This window comes from Betta splendens, chromosome 13 (assembly GCF_900634795.4).
Source record: "Betta splendens chromosome 13, fBetSpl5.4, whole genome shotgun sequence".
Classification (NCBI taxonomy): Eukaryota; Metazoa; Chordata; class Actinopteri; order Anabantiformes; family Osphronemidae; genus Betta; species Betta splendens.
Window position 1 is genome coordinate 14,925,133 of NC_040893.2, and position 12,174 is coordinate 14,937,306.

Here is a 12,174-nt window from a genome sequence, read left to right on the forward strand (position 1 = left end):
TCAACTTAAAACACAAACGTGGTAGTAAATTGTGACACGTAGGATTTTTTTTCCAGGAGGAGTCACTGCTTTAGGGAGAGAGAAATAAAACAGATCACAACAAGTGAAATGTATGCTGGGCTTGTGAGCAGACCTGGATGATTTAAGATGCAATGCTGCCCACGGCAGGAAACTGATCCACATTCAAATACTCTGGAATTATGACGGTTTAAATCATGTTTAAGAAAGCAGGTCATGTAACCGACCGGCCTTAGTTGAAAGGGATAAAATACATTATGGATGTGTTGAGATTTACCTACTGAAGCCAAAAGCATACAGTACTTTGACAAATACCCAACTTATTGGATAAACAAACAGTCATGTGAAATGTAAGACTTAAACTCAAAGCTCATTACACAATACTTGTGATAATAGAGGCTTCTGGAAGTAAAGGCTTTTGATTTCACAATCTCAGAGCAATAGAAGCAAGAAATGACATGAGAAGACGCTTCCCTAAAGGAAAAGATCTGTCACATTATCTCTAGTGACACATTAAAATAATTTGTCATATCAGTGTCATGTGCGCGCAGTGTGGCCTTAAGGCCGTACAGCCGGATTTGCATCTCTCTGCTTATGGCAGTTCCTGTCGCACACTTTGTGTCACAACATCAGGTGCGTCGAACATTTCTTAAACATAAACATGCATCCTGTAAACACATGTTCGTGTGAGGACCAGAAATATTACCGTTGAGGCGCCGCCTCTGCAGCTCAACCTCATTAAGTTGGTTTACATCTAAACTTTACTAAGTAGAACCTGAAAGCATTTCTCCTTAGAACCATAACGGACTGTACGGCTACGTGAAAGCTGTTCTACAGCATCAGCGTCTTTACTGCCTGGTTCTGATATTGACACATTGCTCACCACGAATACCTGAACACTGACCTTATACTGAAGTAGGGGTTTTTCTCCACAGAGGAACTCCAAACAATGGCTGACCCTCAGCACATACTGACCCCTCCACCCCTCCTCAGCGGCGTGGGTGCTCCGCCACTTCCTCAACGCTATCTCCATCAGCTCCATGGGCGTGTAGGTTGATGGCACCTTCAGACTGGCTGAATCCTGCAAGACGGGAATAAAAAAATTAAAAAAAACAAGCAAGGAAGTATAAAAACTGTTTGTTTTGAAGACTTGATAATATGGGCTTATAACTCGATGTACTTTAATACCAGCGTGTACGTGCAGAGAAAAGATATTGTTTACACATAAGTCAAAGTGATTAACAGGGCTGAGCACACAAACCCATCCCTGAAGGCAATAAAGGCTCAGGATCACACAGTATGTACCATCACGGCCGTTTAGATTCAAGGATGAGTAAACTCTAATGTGCGCACGGCTCACCTGTGATTTCAGTCAGACTACTGTACGCTCTGCTCCTGTTCTATTTATAAGTCAGGACTGACCTGGTACCTGAGATGGAATTATAATTTCCTGGAGGTTTAATAAAAATGTCATCCATTAATTATTAACAACCAAAAAAAAAATTGCGGCTACTGTATATTATGGTGACCTGCAGTAAGATTCAGATGTGGCTGCACCGAGTGGAGTGTTCAACTCTGAAAGCTATGGCAAGCAATAAAACAAGGGTTTGCTCTGAGCTGTCGTCATATTCACTCCTGAACAATAAACCTCACCGTCACACATCCTGTCCATATTTATTGCGTCTGACCTCACAAATAAGACTTCCTGCCAATGTCCACCTGAGCACCGTGGCACAGATGGCCTGTCTTTGTGTTGAGTGCACGTGGAGGTCTGTGATGTTGATCAAAGCTGATACACAAGAGTCTGTAAAGCTTGTGGCCATCTGTTTTATGATTAAATAACAATATTTCTATAACAGAGGTAAAGACAGAAGAGGACTGATAGTTCAGAGAACGGAGGAAAACGGTGATTTCATTTTAATCAGAGTCCCCTCGCCCCTTGAGCTTTTCCACTAATGCATGTGTGTCCGGGAGGACGGCACAATTTGCAGATGGTTTTGACCCACTTATTGTCGTCACATGACTTTGTAGTTGGGAAAAGTCATGTGACTTCATGGCGCAGTTAACTGAGCAGAAAGAGGCTGCGCTCCGGTGCTTGTGGCTGCACGGGGGAAGTCACACGACCACTTCATACTCAAAACAGGCCACTTTGTTTGAAGGAGACCATGAGAATCATTACTGTAATTACACTGTTAACTAAACTGGACTCCTGCTTTGTCCTGCAACAAGTAGTGTGAGGATAAGCAGTTTGTGATAGACAGATGAGAAAACGTGCCTAACCCAATATTCTCAAATATTTCAAAGTAAAACCATGAAGAGATTGATGAACCTGAGACTGATCAAAGTGGATGATGACTTTCAGGTCAGCCGTTCGGTCGCCGACCCCGTCGTTGGGCGCCGTCCCGGCTGCAGGCACCAGCTCTGGGGAGAAACAGGCCTGCAGCCACTCCATGCACGTCATCATCTGGACCCGCTGCATCCGTTCCTCACTGACTCGGAACACCTTACTTCGAAAGTCCTTGACCTCCTGGTCATTTATGGCTTCGAGTTCATGGAGGCCTATGGAAAATTGATATAAATGAAGTTGATTATATTAAAAGCAATCTCCTGTTCTCGTCCTTTGAAAAGGAAATGCTGGAACACATTTCCTTTAGCAGATCCTACAATTCACACCAGCCACGTATCCAGTTTCAGCCGGCGTTCACCTGATCACACTTCATCTCTGGCGTTCTGATTAAAGTGGCGCTGCACGATACTCCTAGTGGTGAAAACAACATGCTGACATTTAACATTCACACTGCATGACCCCCACTCAGCACTCACTAAAGGGTGCTGGACCACATTGGCTGCATTGTGGGAGTGTGCAAGCTCATTTGTGCGGCTATATTCCTGAGGAGGAGAAGAAACCATGGTTACCACCGGGCGCGTAACAGGCTGTGAACGGCATGAGGTTGATGCACGAGTATGTGCCTGCGTCATTATCCTTACATGCCTCTGGAAATGCTTTTCAGACCCCAGCTTATAAAAAGGTTTTCGGGTCAGGAGTAAAGAAAATCAATGCTGTACAAACTTTATGAAAAGAAAGTCTTAAAGGCATTGCAGCTAAAAAAGCAAAGATTATTGAGTGATGATTAATCAACTAATATCAGCTCTAATTGTTTCTATGACGAACAGCTTCTCTTATAGGAAGCAAAACAAATGCTTAATCACCTCAGAGGTCCGGACTGTTCTACAGTACTAATCGATGCCTACCACCCCCCGTGCTCTGCTAACAGGCCTAATCTTTAGAGATAATACAAAGTGACAGATGACGCAAGACATGTCAGAAACCTGTCCAATCAATCCCCATGCTACTCTATCACACAGCACATCTGATAGGATCCAGACTAAGATGAGTGTCATGTTGGAAAGTGCTGAATAGGAGAGCAACTTGCTTGACTTTCCTTACTGGGAATGTTAAAGAGGCCCAACAGAAGACTCAATGTGAGGGGCAACGTCTGCGAGAGCTTTCACAATAATCTGCCACTCAAAACGGGAGGAAAAGCGATGGAGCCTCACCCTTGCCGATGAGCACGCCGATTTTGGAGTCCAGCTGACGCTCTGCTCGGCCGCAGTTGCGCGTCACCAACTTGAGGACCGGCAGGAAGGGGCGAACGTCGCAAAGTCGGCGAGTCTCGTCCTCCAGCTCCTCGTGCACGGCCGCCTGGTTGACACACTCGAACATGTGGCTCTCCATCTCACCCAGGGCCGGAAACAGCGGGAACGTCTGGGCCTGCTTCCATAAGAGCTGGAGGAGAGAGGAAGAGATGGGGTCGCTTTCCAAAACCACAGGGGGCACTTTCATCTTTTCCATTAGACAAAATTAGATAAACTACTTGTGAATGTGTCCAGATAAACAGCCAATTTTGGCTCGATGGCCGTGCATAGATGAAGTGGCAGTGCTCTGATAAAAAAAACAGCTTCTTACGACTCAAAGAACATTTAATGACACAATACTCTGACTACAGGTTTCAGGCTGGTCAACAAACTGACTCAGGGCAACATCATCAGGTTTTGGAGGAGTGGATGAGAATGTGAATGTGTTCACTGGCTGACATGAGAATGATTCATGTGTCCCCACAAGATCACAGGGTTTGAGTGTTTTTGTGAGGCCATCCAGCCGTGCTGGAGTTTACTGGAACAGGACACAATTTCCTCTCCTTGTCCAGGATCAAGTTTTCCTGGATTTTAGGACTCAATGTTTTTGGTAAGAAATCTCAGTACATCGTCATTAATGAATGGGGGAAAAAAAAAACAAAAAAAAATTCAATGAAATCTGTTAGTTCCTCAAAACAGTGTTTTAGAGAAATCTGCTCATCTATGCTGGTATGAATGAGAGTCATTCGTAAGCCTGCTCTTCCTCACTTTGATCACTGATAAAAAAGGTCTGGAATGCAGCAGCCAGGAAAGCCTGCAAGAGAGTCAAAGAAAGGTTCCCTCGGGCTAAAGTGATTTGTCCACACTTTCGTTTGCTTGTGCACCCCTCAGAGCAAACAGAGGTCTGGTGTGTGTCGACCCAGACGCGCCAGACCCATTTAAAACTCCAAACAACTTCGAGACCTCAAAATCAGCATGAACTTGACTGCTCGTATGCAGCAAGTCTATGAATGCATTGCTGCTGCGAGCAAATATGCGTTAGCGTGACACACAGTAAACAGATTGCATCTTGGGTAACGTGACTGATGAAGTCAGAAGTGATTCCAGAAAATGACAAACGAGACCTTGTGTCTGCGTAAACACATCACACACGCGCTATTGAAAGCAACCACCTCGGGCATGTTTCAAACGCTCATCTAGGAAAAACATGTTTAGCGCTGGGTGGTGTGTTTTCTCAAAGCAACATATGAAAAGACTGCTGAACATCAGCTGCAAGGCAGTGGCACACGGAGGTGTACACAACAATATCAGTGAGAGCCTCTTACAGTTTAATGGCATTAGAGCCAACTAAAAGCTATTTTTGAGCCTAATAACTGGCTTTAATTTGATTAGGCTATGTGTAAACAACATTAAGGCATTAAAAATAGCCCTTATTGCAATACAGCTACCCTTTTAAAGGCAGGCACATTTCTCATTGTCTTGCAATGCAAAGGGAAACCACACATGTATTTGAATCTTTCCCACACTTGCCGTAAAGCATAACGCAACCCTCTCACTACATAATATGGTTTGTCATAGTTCATAAACAATTTCTATGCCTTCTAGTCTCCACGTCACGGTATTAGTCGCAGCTTTGCATGATGTCATGAACTATTTGCATGTGGACAGCAATAACTACTGGTGAACCGATGGTTCAAAAACACCCAGCCAGCTGCACATGAAAACAAACATCAGATGACGTCCAAGTGACCAGCTGCGCCAATGAAACGCTCATGAAACTCGCTTGAAGGTTTCACAGATCGCCTATTAAATACTTTCCTTGCCTGAGGAGCAGCGCGTTGCTTTAACTACAAGTTATTTGGAAACCCTGTTTATTGCAGGTGCGTGCCGCCACTCACCAGCTTGATGTGCTGAATGGTGGCCTCGCGTGGAACGTCCATCTGGATGTAGATACCGGTGGGCAGCAGAAAGTCCACAGTGATCTGGGCCGGAGCCTGTCCGGCCAGGGGCGAGTGGGCCGCCCACACGTCCAGCAGGTCTGTCATAGCAGGAGGCATGGCAAGGGGCACAGCACACCACCCCAACCATAAGGACCTGGAGCACAGAAGGCAGCATTTTAGGAAGGGTAACTTCATGGTTCCATTAAAAAAAGACATCGGTCTTCAGTAAGTTGTGATAATTCAAGGGTGGAGGGGGGGGGGGGAAAACAAAAGCAGGGGTAAAAGGGAGAAAGGGAGAGGAGAGGAAAAAACGAGGCGGAGGGAAGAGGGCGGAAAAACAAAACGGAAGGAGGAAAAAGAACGCAAAGAGAGAAGGAGGCAGCACCGCGGACAAGGGACGCAGCAAAACAACACACACACAACACACACACACACACACACACACACACACACACACACACACACACACACACACACACACACCACACACCACACACACACACACACACACACACACACACACACACACACACACACACACACACACACACACACACACACACACACACACACACACACACACACACACACACACACACACACACACACACACACACACGAACAAAGACTTAAAACCACAGTAATAAGTGAGCAGAGCTAAATTCATAACTTGTAATTTCTATGAAACTCAACTAGTCATCAGGTGATTTGTCACCTGTTCTTGCATTTATATAATGTGGGTCTCTACACATTATACAACATCTCAGTGCCTGTGGGGACAGCAAAGGACTGGATCTAGGTGGCGACTGCTCGCTTTAACTTTGGTGACAGCCAGTGCTCAGGAGAACGTCCACTAAGCAAACAGAAAAAGGTCAACCTGTGTGATGACACACGCCCAAGAGTGCATGCAAATGCCACGAGCAGCTTCTGCTGAGGTAATTATCAAGTGAGGCGGGGGGGAGGACACCAGGCTGCCAGTATGCCTGTTCAGCCCGTGATCTGAAGCCAATGTGAAACGCACAAGGCTTACTGTAAACCTCACGTTCAGTACATTCCGCAGTAAGTGACTTGATGCTTGTGTTTCTACAACTGCACCGTCTCCCTGGACCATTTGACCCGCCTCTTCACATTAGCTCGTCCTCACGCGGCCTAGTGCATCAACTCATCCACTAGGGCACAGGTCAAACTCCATTTCCTCTCCATCCACACGCTGCGCCCTGATTGCCGTTAATGGTCTTTCCCCTCTCCAAGTTAAGTGCTGCAGCTTCAAGCTGATGCGCCCCCGTTATGCCATACGTCCAAAGACGCTGTAATATCTGTGATGCATTTGGAGCCACAATCCCAGCCACTTAACATTATCTGCCATGCAAATGGAAAACAACTGCGTTTGTGCAGTTCACTGCCTCTGATGGTGAACGACGCAAACGATACACAATTTGACACAGCAAGTGACAACAGGACAAAACTGTTTAAAATGAACCGTTACAGTGCAGACAACGGTGCAGGGTCACAAGGTGCACAGTTACAGATAAGAAATATGACACCCAACGCGGCTGATGAGCAAGCAGATGCACATCTACGCATACAGTATGAATGCGCCTCAGTAATTATAGAGCGAGGTTTCGCACTAGACAGCTCGAACAGTGTCTCATTCTGCTGCGATGCAGACACTCGCACACGGGATTATTGAGGATGTGGTGGCAGACAGCTAGATGTGCGCTGCGAGGTCAGGTTTCAGTGGGAGGTTCAGAGGAGGACGAGTGGGCCTGCAGCAGGACGGACAAAGAGCTTCTGAAGGGATCCGTCCAGTCAGAGAGCTCATGACTGGAGGTACAACGATCAGACCATTGCTTGATTTTACCTGCTTTAAATGTAATTTTCAGACTCCCCCCCACCATTAGATTATCTATTTACCAAGTCAAAACCAGCTGCCGAAAAGATCTTTGAACATGACATCAAAAGGAACTGAAAAGGGGTGTGGTTAAATCACAAAGCAACATACAAGGGAGACAAACTGGTTTGAGGTAAGAAATGGCTGTAGAGGCCACAGCACAACATCCCAACTTCAATGAAACGGCAGCTCTACAACAAACAAGCCAACACCAATACTTCAGGAGACACACATGAAGTCGATCATTGTGAATGGACGTGGTTCCTCTGAGCCCGTGACAGTAACATGTTGTCAACGCTTTCGAGCCCAGATGCGTTTGATTATTTAAACACTGCCGTTACTCAGCAAACTCGGTCTAAAGCTCTCGCAGGCCGACAGTAGGAGGCCTGTGAGAGCCTCCACAATGGAGAGTGTGTCCACACGTCTGTGTGACTGAGGGCTAACATAAATGGTGTGTTTGTAAAAAGGTCACATCTGGTGATTAAGGGTCCCATGACATATTCTCCTCCACACTATTCCAAAAATAAAAGTCACAAAAGAGGATCTACTGTAAGACCTCTTGAACTCTGCCACAGCACTCCCGTAAATGAGTATGAAGAAACGTAAACGGGACACAAGCTGCTTGAATCAGCATTTCCATTAGGCAGTGAATGTGAAGTGGCTCAGAAGTTGCGTTTTAACCAGTTTAACCGATTTATAATGATCAACTCACGTTTTGAGTCATTTAAAAACATTCCTTCAGTCTATGGCACATTATACTAGAAACCAATCCATGGCACAATCCACTGCAAAACCGATAAATTTCCTTTCAAGTGCCACTACTTTCACTTTCAGCCAACGACCACAGAGGCGAAGAACGAAACACAATAAAAAAGATAACCTCTGCACCCTCTCACCACACGAGGAGGCGCCCAGCACCCACTCCGCTGGCCCAGGGTCTGTTACAGGTGAGCTCTGTACCGCGCTTCACCATGTAAGTTGTTAAAGCAGCTACGGTCAACAGGGTGCGTTGGTCAGCGGGGCGTGTGGATTTACTGCCGGCAACGGGTGTGTCCGAGCCCTGTGGCTGGAGCCTGAGTCACCCGCTGGGAGGCACTAACAGTATTGCGGAGCAGATGTAGAAGGTGGCTGCAGACAGTAAACAGTCAGGTGCAACGGTCATTCGGACGACGGCCGGTCAGTGAGTGGACATGTTTGTTCTGGTATGAATTTGTGTTTGTGCAAAAGGAACTGCGGCGCATCGACAGAAGTCCAACACGTCTCCTGCACTGGTGAAGCAACATCTGGAATTCGCCACATCCACTGACACATAGGAAGCCATGACGGCAGACAGGAAGCGAGTGACAACCACCACAGTCGACTGGTCATTCACAAAAAGCTGGTCAATGAATCAGAGGCTGAGCTTTCGTTGGGTTGTGTTTGCTCTCATTGAAAAGGAAATTAAAGAACAGGGGGTGTAGAGACTTCACAGGCTGCAAAGCGGAGCTTAATTCCCTGATTATTTGGGATCAAGATACAAAACCAAAAGCAGCAACTGTCAAATTCACATCATCCTGAGCACAGCTTAAAAATGTGGAGACGTCTGTATAATAGCATATTCTAATGTCTAAATAGCGTCTCATATCTTCATTATCAACTGGCCTTTGTTTCCAAGAACAATGTTCTCCTGGCAGAGCTGTGGCCTTCAGTGCCGCTCGTCTCACCAACATGTCAGTAATCTCCAGTCCCAGCGGACGAATGAGTCAACACCGCGAGGGCTCAGACAGTTTGTAGCTAGAAGTGGGGAGAAGGGAGCCTAGTTTCACCAGCACATCGGTGACAAAGGCTCTTTGTGCCATGAAAGAAGAAACGACGTTAGAGTAAAGGTTAAAATTACCTTTCAATCAAGGTGGCATTTGTTACATTACTTCTATCTGAGCAGCTGCCTATTGTTACATAATATTTCTTGAACAGCCTTTTTTTAAAATGCATTGTGACAACAGCGCTCTAATGCATTTGATTATCTCTCTTCCATCACGTTGAGTGGATCCACCAGACGGACTGTCACAATGAAGTCTGCACCGTACACAACGTGGAGCTTGAATGACACCAAGGGTCTAATGTATAGACCTTGCCTTCTATTTCTGCACGTGCATCAAAAAGCCCAGGTCTGGCCATTAGCTGAGTGAAGGGAAGCTTGAGTGAGACAGACAGAAGCAAATCAGGAGAGACGAGCACAGGGAATAAATCCTTTTCCATGCACAGACTCTGCGTTTACTGCAGTGATCACACTCCAATGAACCATCTGTGCAAGTACTGTGTGAATGAAGCTCAAAACTCATGCATCCTTGACTTGACGTCACTGCCTCAGAGGCTAAAGACAGAATGAGGCGTTGGTATTTTACCTGATGGGAAAACACCTGCAGCAACTTCCAATAGTATTCCTCTATTCTGTGTCCTTCCCAGTGATTATTCACCAATTTTGGAGAGGTAATATTCAATTTTTGGATTCAGTTGCTTAGCAACCGTGTCCTCCTGAGTTCAAGCGCTCAACCACCTATTTTATTAAAGGCTGAACTTCCCATGTCGAAAACATGGTCTTTAAGTTCCACTTAGAGAAGTTGGAGTGAAACCGGCCCAGAACGGTGTCCACACTGAACTTTGTCACGCATGAGCGAGCACAACAACAGAGGCATGCTGCACAAAGGCTGTTAGAACTGCACTCAACTGTGCATCTGTAGTGTAAAAGGATGATTTATAGCTGAACCGCCACAAACAATCAGTTTGTTATTCTTCAAAACCTGACGACCAACTGTCCATTTGTGGGTTAAGGCAATTTCTTATGGATGCAATTTATTTGGACCTCTGTTGGGTTTAAAAGTGAGCGAACTAAAGGCGATGACTTTATTCATATTTTAATCTGCATGCACAGTACGTATTGATCATTATGCAGGTTATATGCATAATAAAAACGCATTACGAGTTCCATCTCCATCTGTGTAGACGAGGAAGGGGGCGCGCGCGCGAGAGGAGAGAGAGGCGTCTGTTCAAGTGTGATCTTCCACAAATGTGATTCACTTCACACTCCAGAAAGGTCTGGAAAAGAACAGTTTTACACACAGACAGAAATGGTGATCATTAATCAAATACTTTAAAAGGAGGAACGATAAAAGACCCTGTATGGAAGTTTAAGACAGAAAAAGCATGCAAATGAGTAATGAGCTAATGCTTCACCTTTGCTGTAGCATAAAATGTGAGGCCAATGTTAGCACTGTAATAAAAGCTCAGAAGACAGACAGAAATAAATAAAAAAATAAAAAAGGAGAAGACTTATGATCTGTGATATATGTGAAAAGAGAGCGTGAACGATCAATAAAACCGGAAGATGGAAAGGCAAAGCGTGATACAATGCGTGACTGTAGGGGGCGGACTCAACAGCGCGGGGCGTTCACAATGAGCCTCTGTTCGTGGCGAGTATGCGCGTCCGCGGCGTGCGCGCCGGCGAGGACGGTCCCGTGCCCCGGACAAACCCTGCCCTTGTGTCGCCCTTGCCCCCATCAACCCTCACAGCCACAACATCGCTCTCGCGCTCAGACACACAAAGGCCTCACCAGCTTGGCCTCACACACTGAGCTCCAGTAGAACATACACAAACTAGAGGGCCAACGAGGTCACGCCGCACCCCCCGCTGTGAACTGAAAACATTCAGACGCTCCACCGCATCACGCAGCGTAGGATCGGTAGCTTGAGGTGGCTTAGTCACACGTTCAGTAGCTTCCCTACACCCACACGCACGGCCAGAAGGTCAGTTTATCAGCACATGGAAATATGCTGCAAGTCCGAGTGGCACCGATTAGTCAACATCACAGCGGATCTCGCAGCCTGGCAGGCATGCAGAGAAAAAGGACATCCTCAAGACTCAGCTGATGTTTACCACACACGCAAAAGGCTACAGAAACTCCACAATCTCAACCACAGATCATTATTCAAAGCGAGCTCCAGCACACTTTATGAAATTGACATTTATTGCAAGCAAGAGTGCATGGACGCAGCATCCACGTTGTCGTCATTGCTCGTCTGTTCTTTTCATTCGTTTCTGAGAACAGGTTATTGGAAGATTCTTCTAAAAACTTGCATGAACACACTATCATCAGATCTATTCGAAAGCCGCATAAAAGAGTAGCCTCAAGGCTACTGCGTTGTGTGGATGGAACACTTTATCCAGGTACTGATGATGCGTTGGATGCTGCACGAACAGCTGCTCTGTGAGGGTGACAAGAGGATTAGCCTTTGTCCTCCCCCCAAAACCAAGCTGTTGTGTCAGACGGAACAGAGGAAGCTTTCCTTGGAAACTCTGACAAAGAGGAAACAATGAACAACTATCAACATGTTTTTTTTTTAAATCTATTTAGGTTAAAGAGTTTCCCACCAGTCAAACATTTACCATGCTCATTTTCAGTAAATTTAACCAGTCACCATTCTATCTTTAATCCAATAACACGACAAGAGGCTTCGTTTTCTGATCAATATTGACAGACAGCCGTCATCAACCCCCTGCAAATTGTACCTCACTGATTACAACTCATGGATATTGCATGCGAGACGTCAGCATAGACAATTGCATAACTGCAAAGGGCCACAATTTAATTAAATACATTTGCGCACGTGACAACCTGCTTGTGTTTCATTTCATGAGCATAAGAGATAACC

General features: G+C 45.8%; 1 protein-coding gene across 1 annotated transcript in view; it reads right to left on the minus strand.

The window, feature by feature from the left end:
• The window catches only part of pik3cb (phosphatidylinositol-4,5-bisphosphate 3-kinase, catalytic subunit beta), a 30,937-nt gene that overhangs the window by 9,879 nt on the left and 8,884 nt on the right, over positions 1-12,174 (minus strand). Inside the window, exons 3-6 of the mRNA XM_029171156.3 lie at positions 5,553-5,748; positions 3,577-3,805; positions 2,348-2,577; positions 923-1,099 (exon numbers count right to left, since the gene is read on the minus strand). Coding sequence (XP_029026989.1) covers positions 923-1,099; positions 2,348-2,577; positions 3,577-3,805; positions 5,553-5,711 — 795 coding nt within the window. The 5' untranslated portion in view covers positions 5,712-5,748. The remainder of the gene's footprint in view (positions 1-922; positions 1,100-2,347; positions 2,578-3,576; positions 3,806-5,552; positions 5,749-12,174) is intronic.